Source organism: Calonectris borealis, chromosome 3 (genome assembly GCF_964195595.1).
Source record: "Calonectris borealis chromosome 3, bCalBor7.hap1.2, whole genome shotgun sequence".
Classification (NCBI taxonomy): Eukaryota; Metazoa; Chordata; class Aves; order Procellariiformes; family Procellariidae; genus Calonectris; species Calonectris borealis.
Genome location: NC_134314.1, coordinates 12,738,834 through 12,754,531, shown reverse-complemented (window position 1 = coordinate 12,754,531; position 15,698 = coordinate 12,738,834). Strand labels below are relative to the sequence as shown.

The 15,698-nt window shown below is 35.2% G+C and overlaps 2 protein-coding genes across 9 annotated transcripts in view; one reads left to right on the top strand and one right to left on the bottom strand.

The window, feature by feature from the left end:
• VSNL1 (visinin like 1) overlaps positions 1-2,472 on the top strand; it is a 90,619-nt gene extending 88,147 nt beyond the window's left edge. For all 6 annotated transcript variants that reach the window (XM_075145020.1, XM_075145017.1, XM_075145021.1 and 3 more), the window contains 2 exons: positions 343-558; positions 1,499-2,472. In XM_075145020.1, coding sequence (XP_075001121.1) covers positions 343-558; positions 1,499-1,696 — 414 coding nt within the window. In that variant the 3' untranslated portion in view covers positions 1,697-2,472. The remainder of the gene's footprint in view (positions 1-342; positions 559-1,498) is intronic.
• A 3,426-nt stretch (positions 2,473-5,898) lies between these two features.
• Positions 5,899-15,698, bottom strand: part of SMC6 (structural maintenance of chromosomes 6) — a 35,637-nt gene continuing 25,837 nt past the window's right edge. For all 3 annotated transcript variants that reach the window (XM_075145002.1, XM_075145004.1, XM_075145003.1), the window contains 7 exons: positions 14,271-14,408; positions 13,370-13,515; positions 12,540-12,665; positions 11,003-11,108; positions 9,524-9,676; positions 7,693-7,790; positions 5,899-6,352 (listed from right to left, as the gene is read on the bottom strand). In XM_075145002.1, the coding sequence (XP_075001103.1) occupies positions 6,244-6,352; positions 7,693-7,790; positions 9,524-9,676; positions 11,003-11,108; positions 12,540-12,665; positions 13,370-13,515; positions 14,271-14,408 (876 nt within the window). In that variant the 3' untranslated portion in view covers positions 5,899-6,243. The remainder of the gene's footprint in view (positions 6,353-7,692; positions 7,791-9,523; positions 9,677-11,002; positions 11,109-12,539; positions 12,666-13,369; positions 13,516-14,270; positions 14,409-15,698) is intronic.

The window sequence follows — 15,698 nt, the reverse complement described above, 5'->3', positions numbered from 1 at the left end:
TCTAAAATGCACTTTGGTTGCTGTATTTCAGTCAGAAAATACTCATAGAATCTCCCATTTACACCCAACTTCATTTGAAGGTTCATGTAGTTAATTAGGCTTTAAATTGGGGTTAAATGTATTTGTAATAAGGTTTGCAGTAAGCTAAGAGATTTTTGTAGAAATGAGTTTTTAATAACCATTACGCTGTAACTGTTATGGAAGCTTACATTGCGTATCTTCAGTTTCACACAAAGCCCACCAGCAACTCTTCATAAATGCCTCACTTCACTGTTTTGCAGGCAGGCACATAGCTCGCTCCCTCGCGTTGCCCACAGTTCTATTTATTATTTTATTTTGCAGTTCTTTCCATATGGAGATGCTTCAAAGTTTGCCCAGCATGCCTTCCGAACCTTTGATAAAAACGGAGATGGGACCATTGACTTCAGAGAGTTCATTTGTGCACTGTCCATCACCTCTCGCGGCAGTTTTGAGCAAAAGCTGAACTGGGCCTTCAACATGTACGACCTGGATGGTGATGGTAAAATTACAAGAGTGGAAATGCTGGAAATTATAGAGGTGAGATCAATATGACACTGAAAAAGAACACGTCTGAACATTAGTAAAGTTTGATTACTTGTTCACATACCGTGTAGATTTTAAGCGCACAAGAGGCTGTACTGGATCATTAAAAACATACATTACATACATTCCTCCTATACTGACTCATACCTAACTGATGCAAGCACACTAACATTTTAATAGATGTAATCTTTGAGAATTGCAGAGTACATATGTGCACATAAGCTTTTAAATATCAAGAGGTAATTTTTTTTTTCTGATGAACGGATTAACCATAAGAACAGCACAGCAAAGGATTTCCAAAGCCCATCTCAAAATCACTTGACACCCATGAAATTGCTGGTTTGTAGCTCAAGTAACTGAAACCTTACTGGAGATTAACTTTAGATGATTACAGAAATTTGCAGGGATAACAACACACTATTTTAAGTGAGCTCTCACAGATGGGCTTTAAGATGACCACAGCATATAACAGGAAGGATAAGTTTACCACCCTCGTCATCTGCCGGCTACTCACTGCAGTAGTTAATACCAGATTTTGCTCACATGTACACATAAAAAGCTATTAAAAGGTGATTACTTCTAAAACTGATTATTCAGAATTTATGTGAAATATTTCAATGGAGTGACTAAAAGCCAAATGAACAGTTGATCCAGAGAATAGGTTACAGAGAATAGTTTTGCACTGTGAAACAGAAAGCCAAAGAAATTCATTCCAGGATGTAAAATGCAACCACCAAAATAAATGTACATCTAAAGAAAGTAAAAACACATTCTTCCTTGTTTTAAGTATATGGACATCAGATTCTAAGAAAAAAAAAAATCTTTAGGGAAACTGACAATCATTTTATTGTTGGAATATCTTCCCAGAATTTGATCACATTGAAAAATCAGGTGAATTTGTGTGTTGAATTTTCTATTTGATTTCTTTCCAAAGGCCATCTACAAAATGGTGGGCACTGTGATAATGATGAAAATGAATGAGGATGGTCTGACGCCTGAGCAACGGGTAGACAAGATCTTCAGTAAGATGGATAAGAACAAAGACGACCAGATCACACTGGATGAATTCAAAGAAGCTGCAAAGAGTGATCCTTCCATCGTATTACTCCTGCAGTGTGACATTCAAAAATGAGCTTGTGTACAATGCGTCATAGACTGCACAGAAGTTTAATGTTCCATTCAGTTTGCAGCTATTTCCACACACACAAAAATTTGCTTGGACTACCTATAAATGGACTTGCTTCTTGTGTTTGAAACACTTGTGTGCATGAGAATGTCATTTGCTAAAGAATTTTAAAAGTATATATTATAAAAATAAACTGCCACAACGTGATGTGTGCAATGTCATTTCATAACAACCCTATTCCTCTGAAGCCTGTGCAGCAGTCCTGTGCTGCAGTGAATTATATTATTTATTGTTCATGTTTTACTGATGCTAGCTCTGTGTCTCCTAGACTGAGTAATGTTAGTGACACTGAATTCCCATGGTAATGTTAACTGTTTATTATAAATCATGTCACCATTCTGCTGTAAAGTAGTACTGGACAGACAGAGGGGAAGAGTTCCTCAGCTCTTAAGTCTGATCCACACATGTGCTTGTATTGTCAGTGGATATAAATGTACTTCATTTGCATGCCTTTTAGGTTTGCCTTAATTCTTACCTCATTTGCATCCCTTCAATCTGGAAAGAGCTATGTCAGAGGAATGCAGTATAAAAAAAAAGAAAATTCTGCTAAAATGATCCCTTTAATTAAAAATATATATAAATATATATATATAATGTTTAAAATATTGTTTTATTGGAAGTTTAAAGGTTTTATTGGAAGTGTATTGATCTTTGCCTGAATTTTCAAAAGCTTCCACAGAGGTTGCAATATATATGTCCCAAAATAAATTTATAACATTTGACCTTTTCCCCTAATTCTTATTTCATGTCTTCAGCACGGTAATAGGAAAAAAAAAGTTCAATCTCTTTAATTATCTGTCGCTGTACTACTGGGAAATACCTATTTCATTATGAAAGCATGAAGAAAACTTCTTTGCACTCACTCACTCACTCGAAGAGTCATATTATACGAAACCAGAAGTTGTAGTTTTTGCATTTACCAGCAGAGCAGCTGTTTATCCTCTAAACTGCTAACGCTAAGATTTAACAGCATACCTCCTAGACCTGTGCTTATGTAGCTTTTTAAGCTAGCTGGAAATGAAATACAGTTTATTTGCTTGGCCTAAACCTGGTCTTCTAATGTTTTTCCCTCCTTAAGTAAGAGTCTTTCCTCTTACCATATGACACTAAACTACCCCAGGTTTAATGTAAACAGACATGTTGTTAAAAATCATTACTGATAAATTAACCATAAAGTATGACGATTGAGAAGTATAGTGAAGGGAACCACCTTCCTCCTAATTCTATGTCCATCAATCAAGTTTATCTCTATACTGTGGCAAGTACAAGTTCTGCACAGCCCTGGGAAAGCAGCGAGAACTAGCAGACTGCAGAAATTGCAGATAAGAATCTTTCCTACATCACATTTCCCAGTCACTTTAAACAGTTGGTTGCTTGCAGGATTACAAAAAAAGTCTGAACATCCTACAATTGCATGTTTGATATTTCTTCTTTACCTTATGAAGCAACGAGACAGTACTCTTAATAGCTAAAAATCAAACAATAAAACATGACACAAACTAAATAATTCTCTGTATTTTCAAATTTAAAAAGTGAAGCTCATCTTAAAATTGAGGGGGGAAAAAACAACAACAAAAAACAGTTTTACACATTTTGCTAACAAATATGGGGGGGGGGGGGAAACACAGAAGCAATTATTGGCACAACCATAGCCATCCTCTCATATTTAAGTTTCTTCATATTCCAAGCAAACAGCACAAGGCAGAAATTTCAACTACCTTTTTTAATACCAGAATTTTACTTAGACTACACAGGTAATAGTCTTAGCAAATTAGAGAGTGGTATACTTTGTACATTTGGCTGTAACTTGAAAATAAAACACACATTCTGAAAATGATACATACTTCTGAGAATGATAGGACATTGTTTCCACTTTGGCTTAAATTACTAGTTGTAGAGAGGATGTTGAATAGTCCTGCGAATATATGCCTCTCTGGTTTACATATACTTATTAGAGAAGCAGTACCTCATTCATCATTTCCTTGCACCTCGTGTAGCTGGACAGGCTCCATTTACTTTAATGCAGTGTTAAGCAATGCATTGCCATCCAAAATGGCCAACAGCTCTCACACAGTCACAGAATGTAACATCAGCACTGCAGCTCTCTCTGGAGGCAGCTGGTATAGTAAACTCTGTTTTTAAAGTACCAAGAATAAGATTGTTTTGAGACCGTAGTAGGGTCACTGCAAAAATAAGTGCATCCAAGCAAGTGCTTCAGTAATTGTTTATTCAGAACTAATCCTCTACCATGAAAACGGTTGCTTATAATAATTATACAGTCAGGCACACATTTTCATCAAGTACAGTGGTAGATTAGAATAAATACAATATATTGATTTGAACCAAAGACCAGTATGTTGCCAACTGCTCCAATATTTCAACTAAGTCTATAGAAAACTTGGGAGAAAGCTGAAGTGTTAGCTCAGTAGGAATGTGATAATTTTCCTTAAGCTCTTTTCTCCACACAAGTCGTTATAAGAGTACTAATGAAGATAAATGCTTTTCTCTCTCCTGCCGCTGCACTCTTGCTTTATTTTTTTGGATGCTGAAGAAAATCAGGAGGAAATAATGCGTTGCCACTCTATCATTTCATATTGTAAAAGGGTCTGTCTAGTTTTATTATAAAATCAAGTCAAACTGAATGTGACTCCCAGTACAAACAAACTGGGCTTGTGTTCCAAAGTTTTGCACTTTGTATGGTTGTTCCCCCCCCCCCCCCGATATTTTCACATAATCCTAAAACAAGTTGTAAGTATCTTTAATATATATTCTATCAAATCACAGGATTATGGAATTGTTTCATTTGGTAGGCACCTCCAGAGGTCTTGTTCAACCCCCTGCTTGAAGGAGGTGCAGCAACCTATTCAGACCCCGACAGCCTCCAAGGATGGAGATTCTACAGCCTGTCAGGACAACATGCTCAAATGCCTCACATCATCATGAACAATCTCTCCCCCAGTTTATCCAGCCAGAACCTCCCCACTTCCATTTATAACCGCTGTCTGTCTCAACAAAAAGCCCTGTTTTGTCAGTAACCTCCTCAAGGCTGCTCTGAGTCTGTTAGCCCATTACCCCAGGCTTTCAGAAGTAAATATCTGAAGCCTTTAAAAGATCACTAGATTTAATTCCTAAAGTTAGAATGCACTAGAACTGCAGTTAGCTTTCTCAGTGTATTTCCTTCAATTCTGCACTAGCTTCCATATTTTAGAGATACCTACAAGTTTAATACATGCTTGCGTAAAAACTAAACAACATTGAAGAACACAAAATACCATGCAGCGGCTAAAAACAAATTTGGCTACAAAGTCAAGTTAAAACTTACACAGCAATGAGGTTTTATTGAGGAATTGCTATTCAGTAAATAACTGTAGGAACTGCAGAAGTGTTCTCTGAATAGTCTCAATGGCTTTTGTATCCCCGTAACGCCAAAAAAAAAAAAAGAAAAAAGAAAAAATATGTCTAATGGCTGAACTCTAAAAAGTGATTGTTTTTGAAGAGCTCCCAATAATTTCAAGTTCCTGGAAAAAGGAGAACAGAAGAGAAAAAAAGTTAATCTGGGGCCTGGTTCTTCTTTCTCCCTCTTATCCCCAATAAATGCTTGTACTATTTAAATAAAGCAAGTTTATTTTATTTTAACTATTCTAGTATAGTCCTGGGGGAGGGTGGGAGGGGAGGGAGGCAGGGACACCCAACAAAACGCAGGCCTACAATGCTTTACAAAAGTTACTGTATTATTTCCCAAAATTATTCTTCCACGTCATTTGTCTGTATTGGAAGGACTTCTGTCACTTTAGTTTGTTACAATATAATTAATATCTACAAACTTAGTCTATACCTGCAAACTCAGACTGTGCAAGAACTTAGTTTATTGGAATTAAGAATTTAAGTTTATATAGCCACAATTTGCTAGGTTTTGTAAGCTCATGTGCAAAGAAACTCAAACTCTTCCCTATAAACTCTTTAGGAAGAAATAAAAGCATTTTTTTCCTGCCCAGAGAACATACTGCAAATAAATTCGTCACTTCTCTAATTATGAAAGTATACACGAAAGTATAAGTACAAATAGTTTCTGAGCTAGGAAGAAACCAACACTTTTAACTTAATGCTAATTTTAAGTGTGTGGAGACACTAAAACATTACCACAAGTATCAGTTCTCACTGTTTATTAAAATATTACTCCATAGTTATACAAAATATATTTCATATTTTCCAGAAGAAGAAACAGAACAACTGATAAAAAATTCTACTAGTTGGTACTAGAATTCTAACTAGTTGGTAGTTAAAAATATCAACTGAACATTCAGGATTTTCTCATTATCAAAACTGTGCTTATTCTTGGTCTGTACACATACAGTAATTCTTAAAAAAAAAAATACAGGAACATCTTTTTCTGAGGGTATCTAACAAAAGATCCTCTTATCCAGCATAAAAAATTTACACACATCATTACACATATATCCTCAATAGTATACCATATTCATACACAGAGATACTTATTGATCTTCCTCTTTGTCATTCCTATTTTGGAAATTCAATGTTTTTTGGCCTCTTTCAGGGTCTTGCATTCGGAGGATTCGAATACGGGAACTCGTAGGCAGAGAACTAAAAATAAAGTATACATCATTTAAACAGTGTTTCCTCTCCACAAATTTTAGTATTCCATTTGATTCTTTCCATTACATATTTTCCTTTAAATAACTCCATCTTTTTTCTTTGACAGTTTTAAAAAACAGTAACATGGGGTGAAGTTCTGGCTTCACTGAACTGATACTGGAGCCAGACTTCAGTAAAAGCTTGAGGTGAAGACAATGACTGATTTCAATCATGTGATTTCTAACAATTAGCCTACCTTAATTATAGAAAAGGTACTTTAAAGAGAAACTCCAAACGAAATAATGATCGAATACAGTTCATACTTGCCTTACAGATCCTGAAGTGGCACACACTTTAAACATGTATAATCACTCACATTATAACCAAGAATGAGCAAAGTTACTAAACATACATTTATGTTTATGCTTCTCCACTGATTATCCTAAATGTATTTTTTCTGAAGGTGCTTCCGTACTTTTGTTACATTAAATGTTGGCTGAACATGCAACATCTAACAAAATATGACAAAACCAAGCTGCACTTGAATTATTAAAAAGTTTTAAACAGTAACTATACAGAAAATTCCTATTGTTTATTCAATACAGTTTCAGAAATTCCCCCCAAAGCATTTCCACTTAAACAACAAGAAGTAGAATACCATTATTCTACTTTTTATAGATTTTAGTAAGGGAAGACAATTAAGAGTAAATCAACTTCATTTTGAAGACTGCTTAACTATCCTACGCAGGCTTCACTGATTACGTTTGGCTAATAGAGAGAAGAGTTGGCTGTGTAAGGTTAGACAGTGACTGTCCCCTTAAGCTGGGCATAGCTTTGCCAGGGACTTACATGGAGGTTTTTAAAGAATTTTGGGCTACTAGATCAAAAAGAAGAAAACAAGCAATAAGTTATTAGTTTCTAGATCAGTGATATTTAAAAAAAAAAAATCAACTCAAATGACAAACTTCCTGAAAGTACTGTAGTATTAAAAGGAAAAATGGAAAAATGCAGTGTCTTCTGTTAATTTTGGGAGGGGAGAGGGAGATACAGGACTAAAAGCTACCAGAAGCCTACTTTACCACAATAAAACATTTCAAAAAGCTGTTCTACTTAAGATAAACTGATTCAAGTTCCACTAAACTACCATATTAAGAGATGTTAAGTAAAGAGGAGTGAAAAACCTATTAAATTCCCAGAACCATCAGCAATGAACTGCTTAGTTGTTGATGTTCTACTGCTACAAACAGCAAAATTTCTTTCTCCTCATATTTACTTTTTTCAAGTTATACTCCTTGCAATAGAACTTCCTTGTAATTCTTGTACCAGGAAATATAACACAACGTTATTACCTCATGCTTTGTGGGGTGAGCAAGATGAACTGTCGATGATGCTGAGAGTCAGCCACCTTAAGAATCATATCCATTGCAATTCTTCTGTTAACCATGTCCTAAAGACAAAAGATGTATTAGGTAGTGATACTGACTGTGTACTTCACTGGCCTATTATTGCACAAATTAGGACAAATGCTTAAGAATAAATTACTTAGAAAATACCTTAATAGAAAAACCTACTGGAATTAATTCATATACAGTAAAGCTTAGCTAAAGAAAAGTCTAATAAAAACTAAGCTGGAGAAACATTACGGTTAAATTCTAAAAGCTACAAACTATAGTCTGGGAAATTCTTAAAACTCTACTTTTTACTATACGTGCACAATAGAAAGTTTCTATCGGAACAATCACATACTCCTATCAGCTTTGATATACATTTAGTAATTCTTACTTTATTGGTATGCTGAAATGAACGGTATTTTAGTAATGTTTCCTATAAAATCCTGCCTCAAAATTACCCAAAAGGATTTAAGGGCTGCATGAAACCTAAGATATTATGTAGCTTGTTTTTATTTTGATGATTATTGTTATTGTTATTATTTTTACTACTATTTTGAAAACAATCTTAGGCATTAGGCTTACTGAAAAAGATGTGTAATGGGAAGCTATTATTAGCAGGGGTTACACAAAGCTCTGCTTCTACACAGTTATACGTGAAACCAGGTGTCTCCCTTGCAAATATGCTGATGGAGTCCTCTTGTGGTGGGTCTCCAGGATTACACCAAAAGTAACTACAGAACGTGGAGACAGTAAGGTTGCACTTACTGGCACAGCAGTGGAAAGACAAGTTGTGTGGAATTATTTATGAAATAGATGACATGAAAGTTCTCTGCAGGGCCTACAGTTCTGAGTATCCACCCTTTTCTGGACAGATGGATAAACTTCTGCACAACTAACTTGTAAAAGAGGACCTAAGCTTTGGAAGTCGGCTGAAAAATGACTGCTTGACCACCTTAGATGCATACCTTCCTTTTTGAAATTCTTTATATATAAAGTATATTATCTTTCTTTCCCCTCTGGGTCTGTGATTCCCAGTACATAAATCATTGATAGGGAAGGGACACTGAAGGCAAAATGAAAGAATCCAGTAACAACTCTTTGTCTCACAGAACTAATTCTTTTCTCAAACCATACCACACCGCATATTAATAAGAAGGAAATGAAATAAAAATATATTAAAAAAATTGGTTAATCCAGGGAAGCTGTACACAAAGGTGAGGTTTATCAGTTTTAGCTGACATTAGTATTTACTATTCATTATTCTGCATTTCAGCATCTTGGAAAGATGCTACTAGGTGAAGTATAAAACAAGTTTCTGTGTAGCAACAGTGAATTTGATTGCTACGCTTGCTCTGAAGAAACCACATTGATCTCAAAATTGGTAGAAGCCAAAGCACATGCTAAGCCCAGAACTGCCACAGCAATACGCAGAGGCAACCTGTGACAAACACAATAACAACTACTTGGTGAATTAATAAAAAGTTGTATTTTATGATTTTTGCGCTAAACTAAGGTTTAAGCATGTAAAGTAACAGAGATGCTCATAGCTCTGGGTACCAACTTCAGAAACAGAGTAAGCTTCAAAAGTCACTAAGCAAAGTGAACAAGATCCCTAACAAGTTTTGTTTGGGGGTTTTGGGGGATTTGGTTTTTGGGTTTGTTTTTTTTTATTTATTATTTACAGTTAACTATAGTGTTTTAAAATCTAATCAAATACAAATAACAACCGAACTATTTCACTAATTCATACAAGTCAGAACAGCAAATGTAGTTTAAGTTCAAACTATACCATGTAGACATCAAACTCATCCAAGCATCTGAAAGGAGATTCGGTAATGGACCACAGAGAAAGAATGAAACAAACTGTTGAGAAGGAACGTTCACCTCCTGATAAAGATCTCACATCATTAAGGGCAGCTTTGTCTTCCTCTCGAGGCTGAACCTTGAAATAAAAATATTAGAAAAATTTTTAAACCCGAGATGGAGACTTACTAACAGAATCATAGTCTTAACGGCAAACACATCACACATGAACAGATAGAGATCACCTGAGAACAATTTTATGCACTCCACTGGCACTGCCATTCTGGAATGGGACAGCTCCTAACCATTTCATAACACATTTCCAGGATCGCTGTAACTTTCTCCACCACAGTAAAATACATTGAACAGATTGAATGACTCTGCCAGTGTTTTCTTATTCAATTCTCTATTTTTAATAGCTATTAAACAATGTTTAATAAATGTCAACCAGTGTAGTTATATTACAGTAAAATCCAATGGTTACCAGCTACAATAGAAAAGCAGGTAACTGATTTACAGCAGGAGTTTAAAGGATGAACAGTTTCTTTACCAGAATACATGAAACATTGTGAACAGACCTTTGGTTCCACTGATTATGATGACACCTTGTGGCACTCCTGCTTTAAGATTAAACTTAAGCATTTTCCTGTCCTGTTGATTATATTACCTTTAACAAGCTAAGCAGGAAAATAAGAATTATTTTGGAGTGGGATCTTTTGGTGGGGTTTTTTTTGGGGGGGAGGGGGAGGGAGAGCAGGTGTGTTTTCTTTTTTGTAAATTTACCTTCCTAGACTAAATATAGATCTCTTGCATGAGAAACATAAAACATCAGCTATAAAAGTGTTCTGATAAAGCCAGGTAATGACTTGATGTTTCATGGATTGAGTTTGATACATATCCTTCACCTGTTTAATTAGGACTGTATCAACACATATTTATGTTGTCACTACACATTTTCCCCCTCAATGCCTAAAACTGAAGTCTCCCACAGAAACAAAAGTAAATACCCCCATGACTAAAACTTTTTGGGAGATATGTTAAAAGATACGAACTTACAGAATACACAGAAAAAACGTAATATTGAAGCTTTCAGCCATTAAATGTTGTTTAAATAACAACTAGAGCCAATCAATTATACAATCACACAAATAAAGGCAAACTTCCTATCAATGAAATAGGAATGAATAATTTCGAAAGACTGACTATGATGATCAGCTAGTGAATTCTTATCTTCAGCATAAGACCAAATTTATTCATGTAATCTAGCAACATGCCTATATAAGATGGTAATATGGTTTTTGTTCTTGCTTGTTTTCAACAACATCCTACAATTTAGCATATCATATTCTGGAGAGGGGAAAACAATTTATTCTATCCTTTGCAATGCATGTTCTAGCAGCTGACACTAAAAAAAAAATATTTTCATTATATATTATGGTAATTAAAGTAATATAAAATAACTTACTGTTATTGAAAGTGTCTCATTCTTGTGATCAAAAAGTATTTTTCCAGAGCAAGCTCGAGCACGTAATAAATGGTCAAAGTAGAGTTTGCATCGTAAAGAAAGGAGCCTTAAATCAGTTAAATCAAACAAATAAACATTAGGTCAGTCAGTTTTACAATACAATACAAATATCTGACAACAGATTTTTATCAACAGTTCCACATCATAATCTTAAATATTAAGCCCTGCTCCATTAATAACATTTTCCCAAATCAATTACATTCTTGAACAGTTGACATTCAGTACAGGACATATTGGAGAGAATCACTGACACAAAGTTACAAGGTAAGAAATCCAAAAGCATAGGCTTTGTATTTTCTAGAAGACCACTTCAATAGACTGGAAGCTTTTTACACTCTTCTTCCACAACTTCTACAGAAAACGACCACATTCCACTTCTTTCCTATCCAGTTTAGGACTGCACAGTAAGGATAGTAAAGAATGTACGTGGACTCTGCTATACTCCAGGAATTAAAGTGTTGAATGTTAATTTCTTCCCCACCCCCTTCCCCAAAATTCTAGCATATAATTCCCCTAATGGACAATATATCACAATTCCTTAAAGAACTATGGTTCTTTAACACATCTTAGAGTGGGATTCGTACTCAAATTTGGGCAACAGGAACAAGATTCAGTTTGATATATATGGGCACCGTAAGGTAAGCACCAGATTCTGCAGGTAAATCTTACCCACTAGTATTTCTAGACTTCCACCTGCAAAGGTTGGGATTCTCCTGATCATTACTAGTTGTCAGGATCATACTGCCACCCCACCTCCAAATCCCAGATCAAAAAGTACAAAAAGCAGCGCCAACACAGATATCCCTCAATTTCTGCTGAAGGGAATGATAAACGATAAAGGACTGCACTGGAAAACAGACCATCAGTCCTTTTGAAGGGAGGCCATCACAAAATCTTTATTGATAGGTATAGGATACTAAGCGACTGAAGCCAGAAAGAAGGGGTGCACTCCCACTACATACACTCCATGACAGAAGCAGCTGTCAAAATTGCAGAATCTGAATAAAGATCTTGAATTTTTTTTCAGCACAGGGCAGAGAAGCAGTGTTTGGCCCACAATGAAATTACATGAGCACAGCACCACTAATTATACTCCATGAAAATGACTGACAGTCCAGATGATTTCAATGCTAGTATGTTGCTGATATTTTGCTGACCAAAACCAGCACTGAAACACTGAAACAGAACTGCCTTGGATTAAGTCAGCATAGTCAAGGCCTTTGGTGTGAAGCAAAATAGAGCCTCCACTGATGACAGTGTTTTTCCAGTTGTCAGTCCAGGCTGCCTCTAAACTGTCAGGCATGATAGTATTGGATCTGGGAGCAAGATTAAGTTAGAAAGATTGTTGTGAATACCACCTTAAAGATATCTCATTCTCACAGGTCTGCTCTATAATTTTCACCCTGGAATATGGGCACATACTTAGATCTACGTATTAGTTTATCTGAAACCTGAAATTACAGTAAAATTAACTCACCTTAAGAATTGCCAATATATTTTGAATCTCTGTGTCATTATTTCTTCCAGCAGCCTAATAAACGTCTTTAAATTCTTTACTTTACTGTTTGCATCCTCATATCTTTCCTTTGCATCATGATATTGCCTGTTTTAATTAATAGAAAGTATAGGATCAACATCCATTACATTAAAACCGAGCTATTGTTGTAAATGCTGAAAATCAATTTAATAATCAAAACATTCAAACAAAAACTTTCTTGTGAGCATCTATGTTAAAGCTAAAAGCATTTGATGTGTCAAGTAAGACACTGTTCACAAATGAAAAGTGATCAAAAATTAAATTTTATTTCTATTTTTAATTCTTTTGAAAGGAAACTCTTACACTAAGAAGAATGAATGACTGGGCGCCCCATGCTCAAGAATATCTGAGGTGAGTGATTCCTTGAAATACACTGCAGTCAAAACCTCAAGTAATTACCTAACTTCTGCATTAGTTATTCAAACTAGGAGTATGCTTAACGCCCACTGTATCCCAGAACAATGGCAGGTTATGCTCACACCACGTAGTCATAATTAGGATTCATCTAAAAGCTAAGAGGGTATTTAATTATTGGTAACTTCATATACATATAGTATAGACACTGTCTAAAATCACTAGAGGGTAGTTCAACAGTCCTCAGCCTGTTCAGTATTGGTTGACTGAGCAATCAGCACAGCATGTTTCCATACCTTCGTACATGGTTTAAGTACTAAAAACACATATAAATGCATTGTGAATGAATAAGAAAACTTCTTTCTCGTATCTTTTCCATCTTACCTGAACTACTTTAGACATTAAAGATGACTTACTGTACTATTTCTTCTCTGTTTCCATGGCGATCATTTTCTGAACTTATCCTCTCTCTCAAGCGATTCATTTCTGCATCAAGACTCTTAACAGTTCTGCTGACCTCTATGCGCTCTGAGTAGATTTGCCTAGCTTGTGCAATTTTTTCCTAAAGTAACGTTTGAAACTCAATTAATGGTTACATTTTTTAAAAAAAATCTGTTTAGTCTTCACCACAAATATTTTGTGCTATGGAAAAACAAGGTCTCCAAGCAAGAACAATGTTTTTGTATCGTTCTTTGTGTACTTATCACAGCAAACCTAGTTATCATTAACAATTTTACTAACAACATTTATAGATAGGTAGTTATTTCGGTGCTAAGAACTGTAGCCATCTGAGATCTTTAATATGTTCACAGTTATTTAGCTAATACAGATAAATAAGGAACTAAATTCATCATATTTAAATAGGACAGTCTTCCAAAAGTCTTTGTGGATGTGATTTCAGAGTTAGTTAATAAAGCTTGATTAGATAAGTCTTCAAAAGATGAAGTATGAGGTCTGTGCAAGGAAAAAACTAGCATCCAAAAAAAAACAGTATTATTCAATTGAACTTAAAACACAAATTTTAAGGTTAAGTCATTTTAATCTTTTCATTGCAAAATACAGAAGAAAGAGTCCTAGATAGATAACCCCTAACTTATCTGTCAAGACAGAAATGGTGCTCTGCCAGACAAAAAGAGGCCTAGATTCATTTATACAAAATTACTTGATTTATATGCAGTCAGCTTAAGACACAGCTGAGAGAATACTCAGTGTAGCTGAGTATTAATATGGTCTGTATGTTGTACAATTGGAATGATTACTAAATATTAGAAGGATCATGACCATTTGACTTCAATAAAGAAAAAACCCCACATCTACCTCTAATTCTTTTTCTTTGGCAGCTAGTAATTCTTTATGTCTTTTTATGCCAGCCAAGTGTTCTTTCTGTTTGTCTTCATAGTGCTGCAAACGGCGTTTACTGTTTTCCAGTTCTGAGTCAGCTTGGTTTAATTCATCCTGTTTGGAATAAATGAAGATGTGATAACTGAGCTGTTTGGGGTAGATTCCTAAGCATCTCTCTAATGTTTACTGACTTATCACAGGTAATTATGTTGTTTTTAACACTGTCTAATTTATTTTGCTTTCAGTAAGACTACTCCTTCTAAAGTCCAGGAGCTTTAACAGCAACTTATCAGAAAGTCTATACTCAATTCTGACAAGGACATAATAAATCCTTGTAATGTTTTCAGGAATCTTGAAAAAAAGCCATCCTTTCTCCTAAACCTCCAAAAACTACATTTATTTTATACACTACATTCTAGCCAGAACTTCTGATGCCTGTGTGACCTCAGCCAGAACTGCATTTCTGTGTGAAAATTCAGTGTCCTGCTATACGTATAATATGATGTAGACTACAGCAACTTCTATACTACATAAGTATTGATACAGTTGAAGTGGTATATCTTTCCAGAGAACCAAAGAGGTATAAAGAATGACATAAATCTGAAGACAATTTTCTTCCTCATCCCTGTCAAGGGGGATGGCTTATCTTAAAAAATAAAAAACGACCCCAAACCAAACAAAAACAACAAAAAAACACCTCAAAAAAAACAAACAAGAAAACCAACCATAACCAACAATAACGGATGCCCTTACCTTTTTCTAATCCTGCCTTAAAGCCACAACTTGCTATATATCAACAGTTCATTAAACAACTGTAGACAACCTAGCAGTACTAAACTAATCCAGTCTAAAATGCTTTCAGGGATTTAAGAGTTGCCCTCTACTGTGTTTAGTACTCTTAATAACGAGCAATAATGTTCTAATATTAGAGGCGCTTAGGGACATGGTGTAGTGGGCATGGTGTGTTGGGTTGACGGTTGGACTCGATGATCTTAGAGGTCTTTTCCAACCTTAATGATTCTATGATTCTAATATTCTAAATAAATCTATTCTCTTTCCTTACACAGTTGTTCTTTTTAAACAGAACATATCTTTAGAATTTCCATATTATATACATTATAACTAACATATTTATCAGTTGTTTTCTTTACCTGCTTCCTTCCTCTTTTTGTTTGCTCTTGCTTTTTTAATTTGGGCTGACTGCAATATACAATTTAATGAGGCCTATAAGAGATTGCTATAGTAATCTTTCTAAGTTTTTCCTCATTCCATCCTTCTACAAGTTTATGACACTGTAAACATGCTGGACTCTGTTATTTCTGTTTTCCATTTTCAAACTATTAATTCTTCTTGGCAACAGGAGATTGCCTTCTATTTGCCAATATCAGACTTTGCATGTCACCA